This window comes from Engystomops pustulosus, chromosome 2, assembly GCF_040894005.1.
Source record: "Engystomops pustulosus chromosome 2, aEngPut4.maternal, whole genome shotgun sequence".
In the NCBI taxonomy this organism is placed as follows: Eukaryota; Metazoa; Chordata; class Amphibia; order Anura; family Leptodactylidae; genus Engystomops; species Engystomops pustulosus.
The window spans coordinates 61,455,497-61,482,354 of record NC_092412.1 but is presented as its reverse complement, the minus strand read 5'-3'; the positions used below and the strand labels follow the sequence as shown (position 1 = coordinate 61,482,354).

The 26,858-nt window shown below is 40.7% G+C and overlaps 1 protein-coding gene across 1 annotated transcript in view; it reads left to right on the top strand.

The window, feature by feature from the left end:
• The window catches only part of LOC140117801 (uncharacterized), a 63,134-nt gene that overhangs the window by 19,699 nt on the left and 16,577 nt on the right, over positions 1 to 26,858 (top strand). The window contains exon 2 of the mRNA XM_072134895.1: positions 24,173 to 24,322. Coding sequence (XP_071990996.1) covers positions 24,173 to 24,322 — 150 coding nt within the window. The remainder of the gene's footprint in view (positions 1 to 24,172; positions 24,323 to 26,858) is intronic.

Below are 26,858 nucleotides of genomic sequence, written 5' to 3'. Positions count from 1 at the left end.
CTCACCTGTCACAAGTGAGAGAGTACACCAAATATTGCTCTTGTCCAAGTATCAAATGTTGTGCACATTGTTGCCCGCTGCCTCTTAAAAAACTCATATTTGTTGGGTACTTTGAGAACTCCATTTTCACGAAGGTCATTGCCTCCCAATAGCTATAGTTCTATAGTTTTTTAAATACAAAATCTAATACATAAGAATCAGGAAGAGGGAAAAGAGGGTAAGGATACCAGGCCGATATACCTGACTATTAAAAGTCATTGTAACGAATGTTTATGTATATGACGGCAGCAATGTAGCAGTAATCGCACCAGAAAGTGCTTCCAATATACACTTAGACAAAACCAATAGTACCCTTTTAACAAGAAAAGGGGGGGATGGAGGCACTGTTAAATAAATAGAACAGGGCAAATAGAATTAAATATAACACTTTATTGTTGAAAAATTAAAACATGTTGATAAAAGCATTTGTAGTCACCCTGGATAAGGTGCTTAGGAAAGTATGCAGTACAGAACGGTGACACAGATGAGATAGAGTCGTCACCCCGGACAGAATTGGAGGAAATACAAGTAATCAGAATACATAGGCACAAATGGTAGGGAAAGGTAGTAAGCATATACTATGCAGTGGGTAAAGAAAGGCACACAGATATTTCTATACAAGACCAAATGTGGTCACCGAATGAATTGGTTGTAGTACCTTACCAATGATAAAATGTAGACACCTCCGCTGTCCGGGATGACATCTGTGTCACCATTCTGTACTGCATACTTTCCAAAGCACCTTATCCAGGGTGCCTACAAATGCTTTTATCAACATGTTTTAATTTTTCAACAATAAAGTGTTATATTTAATTCTATTTGCCCTGTTCTATTTATTTAACAGTGCCTCCATTCCCCCCTTTTCTTGTTAAAAGGGTACTATTGGTTTTGTCTACGTTTTTTAAATACATTCTGTCAATCCTGAGAGGGAAAACTACACCAGCACTCCAAAGTTTAAAAATCCTAGATTTAATGTGCACACCAACCTGTGATGGTCTAGACTTCATTAGGCATATAGATATAGCTTGGTGTAAACTAAAGGAAATACAGTAATTGCGGTTGACACACTGACACATTGTCATTGCAAACTTGTAGGAGGTAAGGGTGGTGTAAGAAAATAAGTGAGAAGACTTCTATTAATGACACATGTGGTAAGTGGCCATCAGTCACCTCAAAAATTCCCTTCTTATAAAACACATTTTCATCCGACAATTCACTAATCTTTCATTCATGCTATTCAAGGTGTTCTAGATGTTCAATAATGGGATCTTCATTAAAAAAATGTAGGGGCAAAGCATTGACAATAATGGTGCCTGTTTAAGTTCTGCTGTGTTGTCCATCATTCATGAGCAAGATTGTTCTGAAAAACTTAACTTGTGTTTCTTGTAATTTACCAGTCTGAATGTAGAACAGATGAAGTGAATGTCATGCTGAGGTCACCTCAGCGGTAAATCTCTTAGGACACATAGGAAATGTATTAAGACTGGCATTTGCCATGCCAGTCTTAAAAAATTCTCCTTGCAGACGCACAGGGTGCTGGGCCTACTCTTAGTTTAGTTGGACGGTCAGGTCAGGTTGGACAGTCAGGTCGGTCCTGTTTAGATCAGGTCTGACTTGGAAGAGATTGTCAGAACAAATTCACTCGTGTACAAGCGGCCATAAGCAGACAAAATAAGTCTTTCCTGAAAAACTCATTTATCTGTAGTTTCTGGCAGAATCTAGCACAGATTACAATTTTATTTTAAGGTACATACATAAAATCTGCAAGGGTAATAAGAACAAAAATAAATGCCCTATATAGTGCCCCACATGTGCAAATAAAAATCAATGGCTCACTCTCTCCCCCCTTTCCCATCAAAAATGGAACCAGACAGGGATGCCCCTTATCCCCCCTATTGTACGCTCTGGTATTAGAAAATCTCCTCAATGCCATCAGAACACATCCAGACATTAAGGGAATCACAAAAGGGGACCACGAATACAAATGCTCCGCTTTCGTGGATGACGTCCTTTTATATTTAACCAACCTAAACATCTCCTTACCCCCACTCATGAAGGTCCTCGAAACTTTCGGCCACTTCAGCAATCACAAGGTTAACATTACCAAAAGCGTGGCAATGGGGTTGGGTCTTTCAGACACAGAAACACAAGAAATACGTTAGAAATTTCCCTTCACATGGCAACAAAAGGCCATCACATATCTAGGGATACAGATCCCTTCAGATCCCAAAACTACATATGCATTGAACTATGACACCTTCCTACAAAATACAAAAAGGGACCTAACAAACTGGGCATCCAAGCAGATCTCATGGATAGGGAGAGTTAGGGTACATTCACACAGCGGTATGCCCGCCGTGCGGGCATACCGCCGTGTGCTGGAGAGGAGGAGGAGGCGGCCCCTCCTCCCTCCATAGAGAATAGCGGCGCACGGCCGCACACACGCCAAAAGATAGAGCATGCATCTGCGCCGCGCCGCTATTGCCGTCTATAGGGACGTACATGCGGCCGCATGTATGTCCCCGCAGACGGCCATGTGAATGTGCCCTTAACTGTATCAAGATGACCATCCTCCCAGGGCTACTATACCTTTTCCAGACAATTCCATTGGCTCTACCCAAGCTATTTTTTCAAAAACTGTCAGGTATCCTTAGCAAATTCCTCTCGTCCGACTCCCCCCCTAGGATAGCTAGAACCACACTGATTCTGAGAAAACTACAGGGGGGTCTGGGACTTCCTGACTGCAAAAGCTATTTCCTTGCTGCCACCCACGTGAGGATACTAGACTGGTTTCATGGTAAAAAAAAACAAGCTGTGGGTACAACTTGAGGACAATCTCTCACCCGTGCCGTTAACTACCCTGCCTTGGTCTCATCCCTATAGCTCACTTGCCCATCGTCAAAGCATACTACCTTTTGTTGCCATACAGGTACTAAAGACACTAAAAAAACTTGATGTTTCCACATGCCTCTTTGACCCTGATGGTCCTATGACACCTATTACGGACAACCCTGATTTTTCCCCAGGAACTCATCCTGACTTCTTAAATGTCCTTAGAGTTAATTCGCAACTCAAATTCAAAGACCTACTAGAAGGCACCTCCCTCCGCCCCCTCAATAACATTCTCACCCCTAACACAGACGTTTCCCGCACATCTCGGGAATACACACAACTGCTACATTTTTACAATACACACAAGGGACACCTCAATCTCCACCCAGAACGCAAACCGTTTGAACGCCTGTGCACCTCCCCCTCAGCCACTCCCCACGCAATTTCAACGATCTATGGCCTTTACCAAGACGATTGGGCAAAAATAACCCTTACATACGTGAAGGCCTGGGAAAGAGAACTAGGGACTGCCCATACCACAGAGGACTGGCTGAAAGCCTTTGAACTCTGTCATAAAGTATCCACCTCAGGCAAAGCATAGGAAACCAACTTTAAAATAATGTCTAGATGGTACTGGACCCCGGCTAAACTTCATGTCATATACCCCACAAGCCCAGCGAAATGTTGGAGATGCCAACAGAGTGTAGGCAACATGCTCCACATATGGTGGGAATGCCCAGCATTACAGCCATTCTGGACCCGTGTGGTCAACCTGACAAATAAAGTGACAAGACATAAACTAAGCAATGAACCAGCTCAACTCCTACTATGCATGCTCCCTAAAACCCAGCAGAAAGTAAAAAGGTCCCTGGTTGGCTTCCTCCTAATCGCAGCCCGCTCACTAATTCCTAGATTATGGAAGTCCACCAGGGTACCCTCCATGATTGGTTCACAGAAATTCTACACCTACAGAGGATGGAGGAACTCTCCACCGAACTCCATTGCACAAAGGAACACCACACACAGATTTGGGACCCCTGGATGAACTTTATCAGATCCCTCGAATACACCACAATGACAGACTAGACTCGCTCTCCCTCTCCCCCTTTCCTCCCCCCCCTTTTTCCCTCCTTTCCCCCTAGTTCTTCTCTGTTTCAAACAAAAATAGTTCTGGGATATAGACATTATACTTACGAAGCTTACTATCAACTCACTATAGAACCGATTTCCCACTTTGTATTTCACTAGTTTTGTATTGTTACTATTATACAAACAGCCTTTTTCTGATTTACGAATATATCCTCTTAACGCTCAGCGTCCGATATATCGGACGCTGAGCTCAGTGACTTAGCGCTCAGCGTCCGATATATATATCGGACGCTGAGCTGATGCCGGTTTGGCTCAAGATCTGAGCCGAACCGGCATCGGGAAAGACGGGGTGCCGGCTGTGACTGATAGCCGGCACCCCAGTGTAACACCCGCGATCGGAGTTGTCTCCGATCGCGGGTGCTTAACCCGTTAAATGCCGCGGTCAGCGCGACCGCGGCATCTAACATGTATCTGGGGGGTCTTTCCCCCACGATCGGCCCCCCCGAACCGTTTTCGGGGTGCGCCGATCGTTGCTATAGTAACTCTGGGGTCCGATCTGGACCCCAGAGTTACCTGCAAGAATTGCCAGTAAGATGGCGTCTGTGACGTCATCTTACTGGCACAGTGCCAGCCTATGCAAGTGCATAGGCTGACACTGATAATACTCTGCAATACATCAGTATTGCAGAATATTATCATGAACAAGCAATCAGAGGATTTCTTGTTCATGTACCATGGTATACAAGTGAAAAAGTAAAAAAAAAATGTTATTCAATAAAAAAATAAAGTAATAAATCACTAAAAATGCCCAAAACCCCCAAAACATATAAAGAGACATATAACTAAAAAAAAAGTCTAAATCATAAGACAAACCCCACATATATAGTATCACTGCGTCCGTAACAACCCGTAGAATAAAAGTAAATCATTATTGAACCCCCACGATAAACGCCGTAAAAAAAAACTGCTATAAACCTTCCAAAAATTATGATTTTTAGCTATTCAATCCCACAAAAAATGCTATAAAATGCGATCAAAAAACCATGTGTACTCCGACATGATACTGGTGCAAAGTACAACATGTCCCGCAAAAAACAAGCCATCAACCAGCTCCGTAGCCAAAAAAGTAACAATGTTATGCCACTTGGAAGACGGCAATACATAAATGATAGATTTTTCCCCACATTAGGGTTTTGTTTGACAAATTTAGTAAAACGTAAGAAAATATATTCAAGTCTGGTATCCCCGTAATCGTATCAACCCATAGAATAAAGATAACATGATTATTAGTCTATACGGTGAACACCAAAAAAAAAAAGAGTAAAAAATCCAGTACAGAATTGATGCTTTTCTACTCCTGCCCTCAAAAAAAGTTCCTAAATTTTCAACAATAGGTGATACCAACCCCAAAATGGTAACAATGGAAAAAGCATCTCATCGCGCAAAAAAAATGGCATCACATGGCCCCAATAACGCAAAAGCGAAAATTTTATAGCCTTCAAAAGGGGCCAATGAGGAAACTAAAATCCTGGCAGCTGCAGGGCGCTCCTTCCCTTCTGCGTCTCGCTGTGCGCCCATAAAACAAGTAACGGCCACATGTGGGGGGTCTCTGCACTCAGGAGAAATTGCAGAACAAATTGTATGGTGGGTTTTCTCTTTTTATATTTTGGAAATGTGTAAATTTTAGTGCTAAATGAACGTATAAGGGAACAATTTGACCATTCTAAATTTCACCTCCATTTTGATTCAATTACTATGAAGATCTCAAGGGGTTAACAATCTTCGTAAAATCTGTTTCTGATAGCTTGAGGGGTGCAGATTTGAAAATGGGTTGGTTATATAGGGGGTTTTGATGCTAAATATGTAAAATTTCATTCCAAACTGTATTTATCCCCAAAATAGTCAATTCTGAAAATCCGGAAAAGCGCTATTCGATTTGTAAGCCGCGTGACATCAAAATAAATTATCCAGACATATCAAAAATTATGAAAATGTAAAGTAGACAAATGGGAAATGTTATTCAGCAACTTATTTAGGTGGTAAATCTATCTGCCTGGAAACGCAATGATTTTGAATTTCGAAAATGGCAAATTTTAAAAAAAATTTATCATATTTTCTTTTTTTTTGTAAATAAACGCAAAACTTATCAGCCAAAATTTACCACTAAAATGAAGTACAACATGTGGGGAAAAAACAATCTCAGAATCGTTTTGATAAGTAACAGTGTTCAAAAGTTATAACCATATAAAGCGACGCAGGTCAGAATCCAAAAAATCGGGCTGAGCCTTAACCTGCAAAATGGCTGCGTCCTTAAGGGGATATGTAGAATTTATGCTCTAACATTCTGTATGCAAACAATTCGATTTCAATAAAGGAATTTGAAATAAAATCTGCAAGTTTCTCAGACTTACATTCCCCTCTGGTCTTGCTATCTACCTATCTCTGAATGTTTTTCAGATGGATATTTGCTTGTTCTACCTCAGATATAACATGCTGATGGTATGTCTTACACTCTGCTGACGAATGTTATTCTTATCACCAGAGAATGTTATCAACTATTTTAGACATCACCTGAGTTCTTACATCCGACAAAGCAACCACAAGGATGTTGTGTCAGCAGGAAGCAGAATATTTGCACTTAGTCAGCATGTGGAGTGTCCTACATTTTGTAGGGCAGAATTGGCTTTATTAGTTGGGGAAAAACTTACCTGGATGGGGTGTACTGGTTGGGAGGATCGTTATTGTCACTCTAAGTGTTCCTCCATACTATATTCTTCTAATATCCCCATATATCGGGAACAGAGGCTCCTTACAGATAGGTGTTTATTTTAAGAAGATACCTCAAATGATAAAAGACATCGACTTCATTGTATTTCCTGCATTGTGCTGACACCTTGGTTTATATGATCTGGGCTTTTACCCAGATGTGAATAACCAGTACTATAGTTAGTAAAACACAAGTCGCATATTTGCTGGTGAACAAAAAATGGCTGCAGCTGTATACATATAAGGGTGTATATGTGTATGTGCATCCTATTATTTACATTGTAGCCTGTAATTTTCTTTTATTTGAGATCTTTATTTCTCATTGTCAGAGACGCATCTGCCATGAGGCAAGATTAGAATCTTACCTCAGGCGGCATATGTCCGAGTCCTGATGGGACAGCAGCATTGCTGCCCGAATCACCCACCATGAAATTAATCGTGTCTGTTTCTTTAATAACACAAATGCAATTAATATACAGAGCCGCGCAGGCAGAGGACCCTGCACAGAGCATTCGGCGGGAGAAAATATTGGGAAAGCAGTGGCTGTGTAGGAGCGTGACTAGAGGTAAGTAGCTGATTTTTTGTTTTTATTTCTGGGGACAATCTTCAAATATACTGGGGGAGGCTGTGAATACTAGTGGGGGCTGTGCATACTAGGGAGGGGAAGCTGTGCATACAGGGGGCAGGCTGTGCATACTTGGGGGCTGTGTATTACTGGGGGAGCCTGTGCATATTGGGGGGAGGCTGTGCATACTGGGGGGAGCTGTATATTACTGGGTGAGGCTATGCATACTGAGGGGCTGTGTATTACTGGGGTTGGCTGTGCATACTGGGGGGTTGTGTATTACTGGGGGAGGCTGTGTATACTGGGGGGAAGCTATCTATTACTGCGGGAGGCTATGTATACTGGGGGATGCTGTGTATACTGGGGGATGCTGTGTATACTGGGGAGGCTGTGCATATTGGGTGGAGGCTGTGTTTATTGTTGGGGGAGCCTGTGTTCATAGTGGACTAGGTACTACTGGGTGTGGCATGGCTCAGTATTCTGTCTAAGGGAATCTGTATAAAGGGGTTGTATTTTAATTAAAATGGGTGGCCTTGTATGGAGTACTGTATATAATTTAATTTGGGAGTATGTATATGGGGGCTGTTATAAATTAATTAGGGGAACTGTATATAAATTAAACTGGTGTATACATAAATTAGCTGGGTGCCGTAGTTAAGGGCGTGTGGTATAAATAATTCTGGGTGCAGTATGTACTATTATTTATTTGGGGGACTATATAAAGGATGTCTATTTAGGGGGTAGTGGATAATATACATTTGCATTTCTATATCATGTTTGTTACAATCAATAATATTCCATTAAAACTCCTGAAGTTGAAATATGCTCAAAGGTATATATCTACCTCTACAATCATTGCCTTTTTTAGATAATATTCAATTTACAGAAGATAAGCCATTGCAGTAAAATCAGGTCTATATAAAGAGCGATCTTCACAGATATTTGGAAAGCATCAAGTCACGGCCATAGGATCAGCTTTTCCAAATGCAAGTTGTATTTTTACACATTTACATTGTGGAGGCGTCTTTCAGATGTGGCAAATATGACTAAAGACAGGAATATGACGCCTTCTTTTTTTTTTAAATAACTTCGCATATTTGGTGAGAAGGTGAAATTTGTACTGATAAAAATATTTTCAAATAAATACAAATACAAAGATAAGATGTAAATTTAAGGGATTCTTTGATCTCAAAAAACTGAACATATAGGGGGCAGTATAATTGCTGTTATCTCAGTTTTCTGTCTTCAAAATGTCTCAAATCTGACGGATTTGTGACTTGTTGACAACCAACTTCAAATTTACCATGTGAATCCACATGTGGTAGACAGATTTTACTAATTCAGGTGCAAATCAACTACAGCCCCCTCCTGGAATTGTAAAACCTTAGGAACCAGTTGCGCCAAATTTTCTACTGTTGTGAGACTTTTTGACTGAAACATAATGGGGCAGATTTATCAAGTGTCTGAAAGTCAGAATATTTCCAGTTGCCCATGGCAACCAATCACAGCTCAGCTTTCATTTTACCAGTGTTCATGAATATTTTAAAGGGGAGCTGTGATTGGTTGCCATGGGCAACTGGAAATATTCTGACTTTCAGACACTTGATAAATCTGCCCCAATATGTGCAACAGACATTTCTTTAATAGTTGAAAATTGTTACACATACACATGAGCTAACACAGAATCATACATGTTGTGTAGTTGCTAACCATCTAGAATTTACTACAACTACAGTTTCAGAAACAATCTCCTGTGTATTTGTCCTTGCGAAAAAAAATGCCCAAGATTTACAGAATCCAAGCAAAAGGGGGCACCTCTACACACTTTGGGAGCTGTCTGTGACACTTTGGGGCATTGTGCTTTCTATATTTTTTTATGCAAAAAGTATGAGCGTTTTCTGCTCATAATATTCACTTGAAATTGAAATCTGTTTGGCATTTTGCAGATACCTCATCATTTACACATCTGCAGCATACTGGATGCATACATTTCTGTTTTTAATGTTTCATGACAACTTGAAGTCAATAAAACATAAGACTAGAGATAAAATGCCAGTGTGCCAGACAGAAACTAACCACACGATTATCAGGAAATTCACAAGAATTTACTCAGTTCAAAATAATGGGGGAGATTTACTTACCCAGCCGCGGAGTTCCCCCAAAAGTGCATTGTCTGACGGAAATGCACTGAGCCGCGATTCATTAAGATCATGCGCCCGATATCCTGCATGTGTCGCTTCCCCACTCAGGTCCAATGGTGTTCACCTTCTTCTTCCTGGTGCATGTAAGTGTTGATCTTGTGACACAAATTGAAAGTAAAATCCCACGCTCAGTCCTAATCAGTCAGATTGTCCGACGGCCCGCCCCCCGATTTCTGCCGCATGAAAGCCAGCGCAGCTGCACCACAATCCGATTACGTGCGACACAATCCCCAGTTAAATACCTGTCACAGCGGCGCAATCCCCCAAAACACCGGAAAATCCAGCGATCTGCGGACCCTTAGTAAATATATATAATACTATATATCCAATATCATTATTTTAAATAACATCAATTTAATTTTTACTGGGCCAAATTAAAACTAATGTTTCCACAAATCTCTCCAATGCAATACTCCGATGCATAGACAGTGGGGTGAGCTACTTATTATTGGCTTATTCCTTTTAATACCACATGATGCCCATATTCTTACATTATTTGTTTTCCATTAAAGATGGAGTCAGCTGACCAACAATTATTTGCTTGTTGGTCAAATGATCTGCAGCACATTGGAACAAAGCAATTATTTGTACCAATTTGTTTTAATATATATATATATATATATATATATATATATATATATATATATATATATATATATTTTATCTGCTGCCCAATATGTCTTATTCTGTGTGATAAGTCTAAATTGATATAAAATAGAGAAGTCTATGACATGTTCTCTATATACAGTATATACATAGTTTATATTTGCATAGGTATATATATAAAAAAGATTTTATGTATTTTATGTGTGTATAATACATGCACGAAAAAAAATCCAATTGGATTAAAGACGTCACCTGCTTTTTTTTTTAATCAAACATCTTTATTAAGGTATTTTTCATTTTTTGTACATAGTAAAACACAGGTCAAACACACACTCCTTAATACATAAGGTATAAATAACTCTCCCCCTCCCCCCAAATTTGTAGGTGTGACTACATGGCAGGATATATGTCATTAATATATACATTCACAAACTTTACAAGAGTAAGGCATTTCCCACAAATAGACACATACATAGAACAACTCAGCTCTTTTATAGTTCATAAGGATCACCAAACACTGACCTAATGTAGATAAACGATAGCTAAGGTTTCCTCGCAAGTCTAAGAGCACCCTATTCTGTAGGCCTGGTGTGTCCATCCACCATCTCCACAGTTTCTCAAACTTCTTCGGACACTTCCATTTCAGGTACACTCCGCACTCAAGTTTAATAATGTTATTGACCTTTTGAATAAATTCCTGTTTAGTAGGAGGAGCACTTTGGATTCATCTTCCGGCGATAGCTTTACGGGCCAGATATAAAAGCTTTAATGTACATTGCTAGGTTACCTTGTCAACCTCATCCGTTTTAACAATGCCCAATACACATATCTTGGGATCTGGCCCCAGGTCCACTAACAAGACTGTTCTAATTACCTGGAGCACCTCCCTCCAGAATCTTCCCATGCCTCCACATTCCCACTTCATATGTAACAATTTGTAACATATGTAACAATTAGGCCTCTGGGATGGAGCACCGGGGACAATTAGAATCTAGAAGAACACCTACTACCCACCCACAGACTAAGCTTGGGGTTTTGTAGAAGTTTATCTGGGATACTTGTTGGTCCTCCGATGGGGAAAGCAAAAGGACATTATCCAATACTTCTCCCCACAGCCCTTCAGTGATAGCACACAGATCTGCTTCTCACTTTTCCTTAACAGAAATTGGATGACTATTTGTAGGAGCCTCCCTCATCATTGTGTCATATACATGTCTAAACTGGAGGTACTTGTAAAACGGTGCATGCAGTATATTAAAGCCCACACTTTCATTAGGGTTACGCCACCTGCTTCTTCGTTTGATTATGGTGCTTTTCATAAGACAATACTACATCAGTGACCACAGCAGTAACTTGTACTGCTGTGATCTAATCATGTCACATAAGATAATAGAGATGGACATAGGTATCTTTAACAAAAAATGGTTACCACAATAAAGGCAACTTGCAAATAACTTCATTTTCACACTCTTTGCAGAATGCAAACTTCTCGTTTTGTGGTTGACTTTTGGGCCCTCCACCCTCATGAGAACTTCAACCATTGCACATCACCTTTCTATATAGTACCACCTTTACCCATCTATTTACCATATAGTAGAAAAGACCGCATAATGACAATATCTTACTTTACCACAATTCTTTTTAGCGACTTAAGCACATGTTTTCTATAAACACATAGCAAACCCTATGTAGCCCGGAATAATGTTTTCTAAAGCAAGATCTCTAAAGTCAGGTAACTTAACATAGAAATGAACGCAAAAAACAAAATGCTCAGCTCACCACATAGATATCCCAATCAATATGTAGGTATGTAACTTGAAACACTGAGTTAGTAGAGCATATGCAGACACATAGCTATTCTTTCTACGACCCAAAATACATCAGAGAGTCTGGTTTTGATGATGCTCATGTTTCTCTGTTTTTGAAAAAACTCTTTATAATTGAATTCAGAAGAAAAGAAATGTATATTACCCCCTTAAAGGGAGACTGTCAACAGACACGATCCCAATAAACCAGTATGGTGTGTAGCAGATTAATACCTTCCTGATCATGTTTCTTCCATGGCCCAGTGTGGTGGCATCATCTAGAAAATCAACTTTAAAGTAAGATGTAAATTGGTGGTAAAATGTCTAAGAGGTGGACAGGTTATCATTGAAGGCAAACTCTCTGCACCTCAGAAAGCCCCCTACACTGTGATTGACATAATTAACCAAACTCTAGGAGATAGTTAGTGATGTCCTTGGACACAGTGGTACATAGCTAACAGAACAATTAAAAAGAAGAGGCGCTTTCTGAGGTGAGGAGAACTTGACTTTATTGCTTTCCTCTCCACCTCCTTGCCTTTACGCAACCAATTTACATCTTACATCAAAGTTGATTTTCTGGATGATGCCACCACACTGGTCCATGAAACACTCATGATCTGGATGGTGTTTACCTGTATGACAATAAATTGTTAGTGGTCTATTAGGTCAATTTCTGCTGACAGGTTCCCTTTAATGCAAAGCTCCCTACATGTATGTTCTGATGATAAGTCTCTATGGAAAGAATTCACAAACAACTGCTGTTAACATTTGTTTTCAGTGCTGCCACCAATCATGTATTTTAACCTTTTAAGTACCTCAAAATGATGGTGGCACTGAAATTTTGGGGGTGCCAATTTTACAGCCAGGAGCCTCTGAGAGGTATCTATAGCTGTAATACAGTTGGAGGCAGGCGACGGTTATAGTGAAACAGTATTTCATCAATATAGTACACTACAATACAATTGTGTTGCATGTATATTGTATGAGTGATTAAACCCACCTAGGGTTCAAGTACCTTAGAGAGTCTTTAAAAAAGTAAAAAAAGAAAATAGGATAAAAATTTGAATCACACCCTTTCCCAAAAACGCATATATAAATGAAAAATCACTCAAGATCTTAAACATGTAAGTTATCCCCGCACCTCAAAATGCCTGATTTATTAAAATATAAAGATAATTATATGGACCAATTTGGTATGCTTTGTGCAGCACTGCGCAATCTGTGAGCGCTATTATAAATAAAGAATTATTATTATTATAATGCAGACTTTTCACCACTCATATAAATTCAAATAAAAAGTCATAAAAAGGTTGCATGTTTTTTAAAATGGTATCAATGAAAACATCATCTAGTCCCACTGAAAAAATAAAACCATACCCTGCTCCAGACACCAAAGTATGGAAAAAAGTTACAGGTCTTAGAATATGTTGTAACAAGGATTTTTTTTTTAAATGTTAATATTTTTTAAAGGTTTTTAAAAAAATAACAAAACCTTTATATATTTGGCATCTCTCTGTTCATTCTGAACTAAAGTGAACTAAAGAACAAAATGAATGTGATATTTCCACCACACAGTAAAAGCTGTAAAAAAGAACATGTTAGAAAATGGCTCAATTGTAATTTTTGTCAATTTTTTTTCAGCAGAAAGCAAAGCCCTATGCAACTATGTAAACAAATAATAATAATTCCTTTACTGAACAAAAAAATAAAAAAATTAATGACCTTTGGAGTTAAGGGGTTAATTCAATTCATGTTCTATAGTAGTTTTACAGGGTGTCATGATATATTATTGAAGTTTTGCAAATGTGATCAAAAATATTCTATGTAATATTGCCAGTAATTTAGGAGCAATACTGAAGAAAAGACAAATTACTCCCCATATAGAGGAAAGTAGCCCGAGGGAGGTGGACATACAAATTAGGACATTACAGTGTAATAACATGGAAAGATTAAAAATAGGAGTTCCGTGCACTTCCCTTAAATTCTGTATTAGGGGAAGTGTCTGCCCCCAACAATAGCCACAGGCAGGCCCGGCGCCAGCACCCGGCCAACCCGGGCAAGTGCCGGGGCCCCGGGGTACTGGAGGGGCCCACTCGGGCCCCCGGATCAATTGTACCAGTGTCGCTATAAGACACTGGTACAATTGATCACCATCGGGATCGATCGCTTTTCTGCCTCTATGCTGCGCTGGTCGGGAGCGCAGCATAGAGGCAGAATCTACAACTCACCTGTCCCGGTTCCCACGAAGCAGCGCTCCGCAGGGTATGCGACGGCTTTGAAGCCGGCGCACATGATGACGTCATCGGATCACGTGTGCCGGCTTCAGAGCCGGCGCGTACGGGAGGCCCAGGCCGAAGACCGCTGCAGGCGCTGCTCCGTGGGAACCAGGAAAGGTAAATTTTTTCTTTTCCGGATGGAAGTCAGGGTGTCCGCGGGGGGGCGGGGGTCAGTGTGTATAGAGGGAGGGGGGGGGGGTTCAATGTGTATGGAGGGGGTCATTGTGTCAGCAGGGGGGGTTCAGTGTGTCCGCAGGGGAGGGGGGAGGGTTCAGTGTGTCCGGAGGGGAGGGGGGGGTTCAGTGTGTCCGCAGGGGGGAGGGTTAACCCTCCCCCCTGCGGACACACTGAACCCCCCCCCCTCCCCTGCGGACACACTGAACCCCCCCCCCCTCCCCTGCGGACACACTGAACCCTCCCACCTGCGGACACACTGAACCCCCCCCCCCTCCCCTGCGGACACACTGAACCCCCCCCCCCCCTCCCCTGCGGACACACTGAACCCCCCCCCCCCTCCCCTGCGGACACACTGAACCCTCCCACCTGCGGACACACTGAACCCCCCCCCCCCCTCCCCTGCGGACACACTGAACCCCCCCTGCTGACACAATGACCCCCTCCATACACATTGAACCCCTCCCCTCCCCCTGGGGGGGGGTTCAGTGTGTCCGCAGGTGGGAGGGTTCAGTGTGTCCGCAGGGGAGGGTGGGGTGGGGTTCAGTGTGTCCGCAGGGGGGGGGATCAGTGTGTCCCCGTGGGGGGTGGGGGGGATCAGTGTGTCCCCAGGGTCAGTGTGTCCGCAGGGGGAGGGGACGCAGTGTGGCCACTGGAGGGCGGTCCAAGAAGGGGCCCACTAAGGCTCTGTCGCCCAGGGGCCCACTGAAACCTGGAGCCGGCCCTGGCCACAGGCCACAATGAGACCATAATTGATAGGTGGGTTGCCTACATACAATTTTGACACATAAAGAGGATTAAAATGTCAAATTAAGCTCTTTTTGGTTGAGCTGCATATCCATTCAAAGATTATCATTTCTGCTTTGCTCCATTGGTCATTGGGTGTTTGGTAGGCATTTTGGGAAGCAACTTAAAAATGATAGTGGGATGACGTGATATAAACAAAGCCATATCTATGGTGCCCAGCTGGTTAGGTAGTGTTTGTGTTAAAGACCCATTTGAGCAGATACCTAGACATATACACAAGTTTTTGAAACATAAAATTGTATGTTTTGTAAATTTTGGCTAAATGAAAAGGATCAATATGACTATTCTGGAGTATATTTCCCTACTACTTTGAATGTGCCATAACACTATTATACATTTATGAATAAATTAAGAACTTGCTGTTACCAGTTTGTGTCTTACCCTTACGAATAAGACACTATCAGGCTGTAAGAACATGTTTTATTTTTAAAAATATGTTAAATATACAAATTTGCTTACAAAATAAATGTTTTATATTAATTCACTAAACTAAAACTGACCCTCTGGTAGGACTAGTTTCACATGTCGCCATGAATGTAAGGCCTCATGGGGGCCAGTAATGCGGTCGCACATTTTGGGGCTGTATCACGGCCCCCATAGAGGTCTCCCCACACCGCACCCGTGCGGGCAGCCGCTTGAGAGGGGAGGGGTGAGGAGTGCTCCCTCCTCTCCCTTTTTCACCAGGCCATGTGCTACGATCGGGTTATGGCCTGGGCGAGCACGTGGTCAAGTGCATGAAGCCTAACTCTGTATACTGAGATCTCTCCATTGAGTAAGTGAACTCCTCCTTGAAGTCTTATTTTGAAAAAGAGTTACTTCTAGTACTTTCTATTAATGTTATATGCTTAACTCAGAAAGATTGTATCAGGCAGCGGGGAAGTTCCTTGAGGTCAGAATGTCTTTTTCATGCACTTTACACAGTATTATCAACCCACTTGCCACAGCCTCCCTGGAGGTTTTGAAAAGTTTGAGAAACTTTAGATTCACACAGTAATTTGTGATTGAAATAATAATGTAACCCTTAGAGTAAAAGTAAGCTGTGGTCAATGTCCTCACTGACGTGGTGAAATTTGTTACTGCTCAAATGTTACTTCTCTTTATCCACTACAAGACCAATATGTTTAAAATAAAAGTTTGTTAAATACAGGGGAATACACTTTTAGGGGATGATTTACAGATTCCATCTAAGATATAAAAAGTACAAGCCTAAGCCTCACACACATATTACGTAAAGATCACCCAATCTTCATTTGTAGATTTAAAGGGAATCTACCATTAAAATCAAGTATTGAGAACCAAGGAACTTACTCATAGATCCAGGGTAATCTTCTTATATTTGTTATCCGTGGGCTCCTTCCTTCAAGATGGCACATTGGAAGATAACTGTTCTAAATAGACATCGAGACAACACAGTATTAAAAATATGCCAGATATATCACAATGGGGCAGATTTATCAAGCTGTCTGAAAGTCAGAATATTTCTGGTTGCCCATGGCAACCAATCACAGCTCCGCTTTCATTTTACCAGTGCTCATGAATATTTTAAAGGGGAGCTGTGATTGGTTTCTTCTGCTAGAAGAAGGTGTCCATTAACAGTAGTGAGAACAATCAGTGCAAGAGTTTTAATGTTTACTAAATATTTGGGACTGAAAGTCCCTTTGTGGAGGACAGATGTCAGGGGACACAAGGTGGTGTACACATGGAAAACATGGGTTTGCTCTACCCGTGGCAGGCTAGGCATGTAGATCAGTTTCAGGTCCTGTACCAATGCACATAGGGGCTTATTTACTAAGGTCCCCTCGGATCGCACCATCGTCAGATTTTAGAAATTTTCGGGGCTTGTGGCGCTGAGACAGGTATTTAGAAGGGGATTGTCTAAAGTCATCTAAAGTCATCATACCAGTAAATGTGTCCAAACATCACTGATATCCTGATTGGCTGCATTGCTTATGTGCTGTATATTAATTTATTTCCCTCCATTGTTTACTTATTAACATCATATAAATGAAGACTGTGTAGATATATCATCGTGGTTGATATTTGAAGTACCGTACTATAAAACAAATTTCTTTTTTTTTGGTTTCCACCCATAAGCCACATCTTTCTTGCATTTCTTACACGAGTTAGTCACTTTTTTATACTAAGAATATACACACTACCTTATTTAATTTTTACAGAAAAAAAGGCTCCATATATCGCTCTAGTGCCATATTTCATTTCCCTGAACCATATTTGTCAGAACTCTCTGAATTTTGGACTTGTGAACCACATCCAGGGCTCTGTTTGAGGCTGTCATAGACAGCTTGCTCTGCAGATTTAGTTCCTTTGTACTTAAACTAATGCTCTTGCTTTGTTTTCCAACCCTTGCTATGTACTTGACCATCCTTTGCCTCAGAATTCTGTACCTCACCACCACCTTGGTTTTGAACCAGTTATCCTAACTGCACTTTTGTCTGTCTGTCTTGCTTTGTTTGTCATCTCTTCTGCCCAAATATTCACAGTAGGGAATGTCGACCAACTACAGTATGCGCCCCTGGCAAGCTGGCAGGGACAGAGGTTGTTGGTAAGTTTAGGACCAGCACCTCTTCCTTATCTTTCTTTAAGAGTGATGCTAACTGCATATACATACATATTTTTCTGCACTGGACCAGCAAAAAGCTTCACTTTCCCACATTGTGATAGATGACTAAGGTTGGAAATACTGGAGAATTACAAATATCTTTGAATCTGTATTGTTGATAAACTGAGCTGGAAAAAGCAGGCACACACGATATAAGAGAGGCCAATCAAGGCTCCTTTTTATTAAGGAAATTAAGATTGTTTAACATATGTAGTAAACTAATGAATGTTTTAAAGAATGTTTTAAGAAAAAGTTGTTGCTAGCTGTTTGTTATATGGATTGTTATATGCCTTAAGCCTAACTTCTACTAAAAGGTAAAAATATTAGGAAATCGGAAGTGTAATAAACTTATGTTGGCACCTTTTTTGGTATAGTAGGTAACCCTGCTTACAGGTAACCCTGTTTACAGAATACCTTTAGTAAGATACCTAAAAATACATTGCAAGCGGTACAGGAAGTCCTTATTGTCAAGGGTTATTATCCTATACCAGTGATTGGCGAACCTTTTAGAGACCCAGTGCCCAAACTACAACCAAGACCCGCTTATTTATCGCAAAGTTCCAACACAGAAATTTCATTTGTGATTTATACTCCCTGCTCTGTCACAGATTTCATTCATGTCAGCACCCTGAGGACACCAATAAAGCAGAAAATAGAAGAAATTTGGATGATCGTATTAGCTTCGCTCCAGGGTCCCATAAACAGGAAGAATTGTCAGGGCCGGAGCAGGAGCTACAATGATAATCCAGATCTGTCCACACCTTCCCACTCCTGCAGTAGTCCCAGGTAGTCCTGTCACTTTAAAATAGCTCTGTGCACAGCAAGTCCTGGGCTGTCTGGGACTGCAGGAAGATACCTGGAGTCATCTCTGATGATGGCCTGGGTGCCCACAGAAAGGGCTACGAGTGCCACCTCTGGCACCAGTGCCATAGGTTCACCACCACTGTCCTATACAATGATGTCATGGGAGGCAGATAAAGTGTGTGCAGGGTGGCTATGTGGTGTAATATTAAGTGTTTATGTATATTTGTGTGTTTCTTGTATGTATGTATTGTAATTTTTATGTGCTGAAATGTGGTACAATAATTTCCCCTAATATTGATGAAGATCTTTTCTACAGTATCTATGTATTTAAAAACAAAACAGCAGTAACAATAGCAGTAATCTCAAAGAATCATGCTTTTTTTATAACTCATTTGGCAATGTTTTAAGATTTGAATTGATGGCAAGACTATATAGGTAGGGCTGTAGTGACTGACATGCACCCATACCTTGGTAACATCCTCTAAAATACCACAGAGACTATATGCAGGTTTTGGTATAGATCCTATCAAATCCTACCCATCAATAACATTGCCATCATTTCAGGATGGAAAGTTACTAGTTATTATATATTGTGATTAAGGTTTTAGTCCTGTGGTCTCTACCTATATCTGGCTGACTTTCTTCTCCTTCACTCATTCAAGAATTTCCAAGTCTATTCAGTACTAGAGGTGGGTGTAAAAAAGTAATTTCAACTGTGTAAATAGTTGAAAGCACATAAAGTTGATATTGTGTCTGTAATGTGTATGTGTATTTTACATGAGAATTCATAAAAGTTGTAGTATAGTTTTTTAATACTAGTACCAGGTTTAAAGTTTTAAACAATAGAAAAAAGAAAAATAAGGCTAATAAATAAGGGGAGCTTTTCGACACTAAGCGAGAATCTGGCTGGATACAATTGCACAGCAGTGTAATACAACAATACAACAGCAGTGTAATTTCCAAGACACAAAAGTGGACATATACAGTGGTGGGCAAAAATATTGGCACCCCTGAAATTCTGTCAGATAATACTCAGTTCTTTCCAAAATATGATTTCAATCAGAAATTATTTGGTATTATCTTCATTTAATTTGTCTACAATGGAAAACCACAAAAAGAATTGTCATAAAGCCAAATTGTATATATTTCCACACCAAACATAAAAAAAAGTGGGTGGACAAAAGTATTGGCAGTGTTTGAAAAATCATGTGATGCTTCTCTAATCTGTGTTATTAACAGCACCTGTAACTTACCTGCACCACCAGGTGGTGGCAATAATTAAATCACAACACTTGTAGCCAGTTCAAATGGATTCAAGTTGACTCAACCTCTGTCCGAAGACCAAAGAACTGTCTTGAGAACTTGAGAATCAAAATTGTGAGGAAGCCTAAGCAATCTCAAGGCTACAAGTCCATCTCCAAAGACCTGAATGTTCCTGTGTCTACTGTGCGCAGTATCATCAAGAAGTTTTAACCTCCCTAGATGTGGACGGAAAAGAATAATTGACGAGAGATTTCAAAGCAAGATTGTGCAGATGGTGGATAAAGAACCTCAACTAACATCCAAACAAGTTCAAGCTGCCCTGCAGTCCGAGGGTGCAGCAGTGCCAACCAGTACTATCCATCAGTGTCTGAATGAAAAGGGACTGTATGGTAGGATACCCAGGAAGACTCCACTTCCTACACAGAAACATAAAAAAGCCAGGCTGCGGATTGCCAAAACTTACCTGAGAAAGCCTAAAACGTTTTGGGAGAATGTTCTCTGGTCAGATGAGACAGAAGTAGAGCTTTTTGGGAAAAGGCTTCAACATTGAGTTTACCGGGGGAAAAAAGGCCTTCAAAGAAAAAAGCACGGTCCCTACAGTCAAACATGGCGGAGGTTCCCTGATGTTTTGGGGTTGCTTTGCTGCCTCTGCCACTGGACTACTTGACCGTGCGCATGGCATTATGAAGTCTGAAGACTACCAACATATTTTGCAGCATAATGTAGGGCCCAGTGTGAGAAAGCTTTGTCTCCCTCAGAGGTCATGGGTCTTCCAGCAGGACAATGACCCAAAACACACTTCAAAAAGCACTAGAAAATGGTCTGAGAGAAAGCACTGGAGACTTCTAAAGTGGCCAGCTATGAGTCCAGACATGAATCACATAGAACACCTGTGGAGAGATCTCGCAATGGCAGTTTGGAGAAGGCGCCTTCACATCTCAGGGACCTCGAGCAGTTTGCCAAAGAAGAATGGTCTAAAATTCCAGCAGAACATTGTAAGAAACTCATTGATGGTTAACAGAGGCGGTTGTTGGCAGTTATTTTGTCTAAAGGTTGTGCTACCAAGTATTAGGCTGAGGGTGCCAATACTTTTGTCCGGCCCATTTTGGAGTTTTGTGTAAAATGATCAATGATTTGAGGTTTTTTTCATTCTCTTTTGTGTTTTTTCGTTGCAAGCAAAATAAATGAAGATATTCATACCAAAGAATTTTCCTGGAAAAAACAAGTATTATCTGACAGAATTGTAGGGGTGCCAATACTTTTGGCCACCGCTGAATATAGAATGTTACTATACACAACTCAATTCAGAAGCAAATAGAGCATAAAAAAATGGAAAATGAGGCCGTATAAGATGAGTGAAAAAAAGATAAACGCAACTGTTCTTGGTTAGTTTGTCAAATGTCACTTTTGTTGTTGGTTTTTTTGTACTGTTAGCCGGGCCCAAAAGCTGAGCAGATGAACTAGACTCAGCATGTAGGGATCAGGGATCCTCTTGTGCAACCAACCTTAAAAACTCTTAATCCTTCCCTACTAATGGTCGATGCTCATAGTATAGTCAAACCCGAATTTTAAAATCCTATCCAAACCCGAACCCCAACCAGGGGATCGGCAGGGGGTGGGTGTTAACTTTTTTAATGCTGCTGACAAAGTCACCAACTGCATTTAAACTACTGCAGCCAGGTGTGTGCTACCATTTTGGGGAGGGTCGGCACATCCAATGATCTTCTCCACAATAGAGCAGCCAGCCGTTCTCCCATAAGAGGAACATTGACATACAGTAACCAACAAAGCATCCCACAATGCAATCAAAGGTGTACACCTGTATCTGAGTTGTAATATTGCCATTGTGGCCATGCACCGTGCATGCCTATGGAGATAGGAGCAGTGCTCACTCCTCCTTCTCTCCAGGGTGCCTCCCGGGCAGGGCATACAGTAGTGTGAATGTAGACTTAGGGTTTATATTTATGGTGATAATATGGCCCAATAAACCCTAAGAAATGCAAGTTTATTAAGGACTTTAAAATTTGCCCATCATATCTCAGTTATATTTCATCACACCAAACAATTGAAAACATATTGGATTTCAAGTCACCTATATGAGGTGAATGCTTAAATCATGTTCGTATTTTAAACCTGGCGTGTCTAGTGTGTAACATGAGGATCCAGTAAGATTCTCATCAAGCTTTCCATCATCCTACTATTGTTTTCAAATCATTCTTAGATGATACACATTTTTGGATATGCCTTTTCCCTGTTTTTTTCTTTCTCCGGTTATTCTTTGGTACAGCCCTGGTGAAAGGTAAAGGTGATAGGGCAATTCACTTAATCTCATGTAAACTATATAATGTGGAAACCCAGTGTAGATACTGTAGGTATGACTAAGGACAAATACATAGTGGCTTATTTACTAAGGGTCCCGCAGCCCCATTTCCGTCATTTCCATTGGGTCCCCGCAGTGGCAGGGATTTAAAAGGGGATTACGTCGCACGCGATCAGATTGTGTTGCAATGCGACACAAATCGGGAGGGGGGGTCTGCTATCGGTTGAACGACGGATTCGGACAAACCGCGGGGTTTAACATTTGAATTGGGTTGCAAGCCAAGCACTTACATGCACCGGGAAGAAGAAGGTGAACTCCGGCGGACCTGATCGGGGAAGCAATAGATGCAGGATATTGGGCGCACACTGGTTGTGAATCGCGGAAGCTGTGCATTCTCGTCAGGGAACGTACCTCGGGGATCGCGCAGGGATGTGTAAGTAAATCTGCTCCATGGAGTCCAAAATGTACAACTGATATTTCTTTTAATTAGGAATTTGATCACTTCTTGCTTTTAATATGTCATTATTGATGTTTTTACTAAATTTTATGGTGTGCTACAATTAGTTTCATATATGCGTTTCAAAACTTCTGCTAGTTTTGATCATTACACCCATAGTTGGATATGTATTTGCAACCGAAATCTACCCACAGAAGTGCAGCTGAAAACAAATTAACTTGTTTTTTTAATGTAAACAGATTAACTCCACTAGATCTAAGTCTATATGTGTGTCTTCATATATAGACATTAGGAGGAGGCAGAAACCAAAGAAGAATACAGTTTTAAAAGACAGGTCATTGCTATTTCTCTTTTGTACAGTATGATATTTGTACCTACATGCGACTTTTCCTGGATGTTAAAATTGGTATTGGAGATCCTGAGAAGATGGAAATCCTTGGTGGCCCATTCTGTTGATGAGTGGTTTGAGTATGATATTTGTACCTACATGCGACTTTTATTTGATGTTAAAATTGGTGTTGGAGATCCTGAGAAGATGGAAATCCTTGGTGGCCCCTTCTGTTGATGAGTGGTTTGCTGAGGTCTCCTGAATTCAGAGAATGTAAAAATTTTACTGCTGAGTTACATGGTGTGTACACACTCTGCCACGAATGCAGGACACCCTGGATAGTCTTCAAGCAGTTCCCCGACTTTAGATATGCAACCTAATGTCGTCTCTTGCCTCCTATTGGAGTACCCCTCAGGCGGAGTTTCCGATCTTTCTCTTAATCCCATTGTATTGTACCCTTGTCATGTTTACCATTGTTGTCCTCTTGTACTATATCCTTTGTGTTTCTATACCTATGTCTCTGTAACTCATTTGCCCCCCCTGCTTTTTCTGCCTCTTTTCTCTCTTTGTATACCTATAATGCCCCCTTGTGACACATGGGCCCTGACATTATCAATAAAGGTTTGGATGCATGGTTGATATTTGCACATGGTTGTGACCTTGTGAATTTACCCTTGGGACCAGACCTTTTCTGCTTTTTCTTCTCTGGGGCTTTTACTTATACCTGCCTCTGGATTTCATGACATGGTACCTATGTATATTTCTTTCTGTTAACTACGTAATCTAGTAATTTTACGACAACACAACTCATCTTCAATACTGGATACTCTGATTGCAGAGCCATTTACGCTATGTCATTATTTTGTTCTTATGTATAATAATTGCTTAATAAAGATTTGGAATGATAATAAAATTGGTATTGGATTGAGTGAGGAACATTCAAAATATTCCAAGCTACTCTATGAACTGTGTCATGTTAGGGTTAAAAGATAAGGTAAATATAGATCAAGAAAGCGTCTACAAAAAAAAATATTATGTAAAAATATTCTTTTAAAAAAGTTCAATATAAAGTCTATCCCACTAAGAAAACATAAAGAATATAATCCACCATATAAATATAAATAATATTATAATTGTAACGACCTTAAAAACAACATATTGTATAAAAAAGATATGTACCCCTCCCCAAACTATAATAAAATATATATGGCTTTTTTCAGGTGACAGTAATAAGCAATCTGACACAGAGATGGAGCTTTCACCAAAAACAGAAACCGATGAAGAAGATGAAAGGTCAAATGCTCCACTTACCGCAACCTTCCCAACAACACTGAAAAGTGACAGCAATGGATATATAGTTCCTACAGAGAGTAAGTATCATTATATTATATAACTGGGAACAAATATCCTTACTGTGTAGATATAACTTTATTTAAATATGACAAGGTCATAGGGACCAGTCACCCGGCCCACTGTGAGAATCGTAAAAATCCCCTGAACCAGAGTGAAAATCCAGGCCAGTCAGTAGATGTTGTAGATTTCCGCTTTAACCTGTGGCTGGTTGAATATAACAGGCCAAGGGTCGCTGCTTTATTCCGACCGCTTTAAAATAACAAATGGCAAGTGTGAGATAAAAGTTGCAAGTATTTGCATCAAAAATGGTAACAGTTTTCTAGAAAAGACAGGTTGTTTTTTTTCTGCGCCAAAAGGTGAAATCAATGTGACTGCATTTTCAAATATTTTTTCACACTCTAATATTGCAGAGTTTAGAGAGGTCAAAGTGATGGGCATAAAGTCACGCTGCCACTGATAGTTATATACAGGCGGTCCACTACTTAAGAACACCCACCCGACTTACAGACGACCCCTAGTTACAAACGGACCTCTGGATGTTGGTAATTTACTGTACATAAGTCCTAGGCTACAATAACAGCTATAACACTTATCAAAGGTGTCTGTAATTAAGCTTCATTTAAATCCTGGTTCTGATGACAATCCAACATTTTTAAAATCCAATTGGCACAGAGACTAAAAAGAATTTGACTGGGGTTACAATTATAAAATATACAGTTCCGACTTTCTTGTACGTAAACCGGGGACTGCCTCTAGTTCCAAATCAAAAGGCAAGATTGGTGTCACAAGAAAAGTAAACACTCGATGCCTTTAGACACCAGGCAGTGGTAGTCTTGTTCCATGCCACGTCTCTAATGGCAGCAGACCAGCAACTGTTATGGGAGCCTTGGGTCTAGGGCACTGCACACGAGAGGGATTTGGCTTGCTCAATAGTTCCTTTATTTATATAACACCTATACATTACGGAGCGCTGCACAGAGCTTGTCAAACCAGTCCCTGTCCCCATGGGGCTCACAATCTAATCAACTTACCAGTATGTTTTGGAGTGTGGGAGGAAAACGGAGGACCCAGAGGAAAAACACACAAACACATACATACAAACTCTTTGCAGATGTTGACCTGGATGGGACTTGAACCCAGGACCCCAGAGCTGCAAGGCTATAGTGCTTCTCACTGAGCCACCGTGCATATAACTGAATGAGGGGTCTGTTTGTAAATTAAAGGAGGACACTGTATATAAATTAATGAGGGGTGCACTGTACATAAATTCATGAAGTTTATAAAATTTTTGAGGGTGCTCCACAGATAACTTCATAAATTTATTAAGTAGGGTATAGTATCTATTTTATTTTTAGATGGGGAAGCAAAACTGACTTGACCACTATTTCTAGGTACACCCCTGGTCTGGTTTGTTTAAAATGAGTCATCATTGCTATTTTAAATACACCATTGGTATATTACTATACAATGTATATAATACATTACCCTGGTGCCCACATGTTATTTCCCAGAACCCACACACTTCTGAATAAGCTACTACATCACTTCAATTCATTAGAAATTAATTTGAATTTGTCTAATTATTTTGAGATACTTTGCTATTCCAGGAACTGTAGTTACTACTATTTTAGAACCATTGATACATTTGCACTTTCATTGCAATCCCTAAGCAGTCATACATTGCTATCTGCTCAGCTTTTGTGTTTTGGTCTCATAATCTGAATAAGGCTCTATTCACACTACCGTTCCTTCCCCCCCGTTGAAAAAGTAAAGAATGGAGGTTTAACGTATTACTGAAATGTCCCATTGACTTTTCCTCGGTTTGAAAAAAAAAACGCATGGATAACCTATACCTGCCTAACTAACAGGTATAGGTTATCCATGTATGACATCAAATTTACCTTAAAGGACACCTGTCATCAGGTCTGTGTCACTTGTCCTGTCACTACTACCTGTTGGAGCAGCTCACAAGGATCCCATCCCAGCCTTTATCTAGTTATTTCATACATTATTCATTGTAAAATCATCTATTTTTTATCATGTAAATGAGGCTGGTCACATGGTCAGAGGCAGTGATGTCACCCCTGTTACCCCTCCCCCTGCTCATGTCTGTGTGTAATGTATAGTAAAGCATGGCTAGTGTGTGTGCTGCATCCTCCTAATATACAGGTGAGAGACACAGACATCAGCTACACATGAATCTGACATGTTCTGCTGTAACATGGCTGCCTGGAGCTGCTGTAGCTCTCCTATACACACACACATGCACACACAGGCTGCAGGGGGCGTGGCCACCAGCACCAGGAAGCACATCATTATACAGCCTCACACCATTATACAGGCTGTCAGTCATGCACTGGGGGTGTGGCTGTGCCTCCCATGAATAGAGTGGACAGCTTGAATATGCTAATGCTTCATTGGACATTTCACAGGTCATTTGCATACAGCTTTAGGACCTCATTGCTTAGGTTTACAGGCATGTAGAGGGACAATGAAGGGATAGAGGCAATGCTCTCTAATGGCAGTTTATGAAAATATATTTAGTTTAGGGGG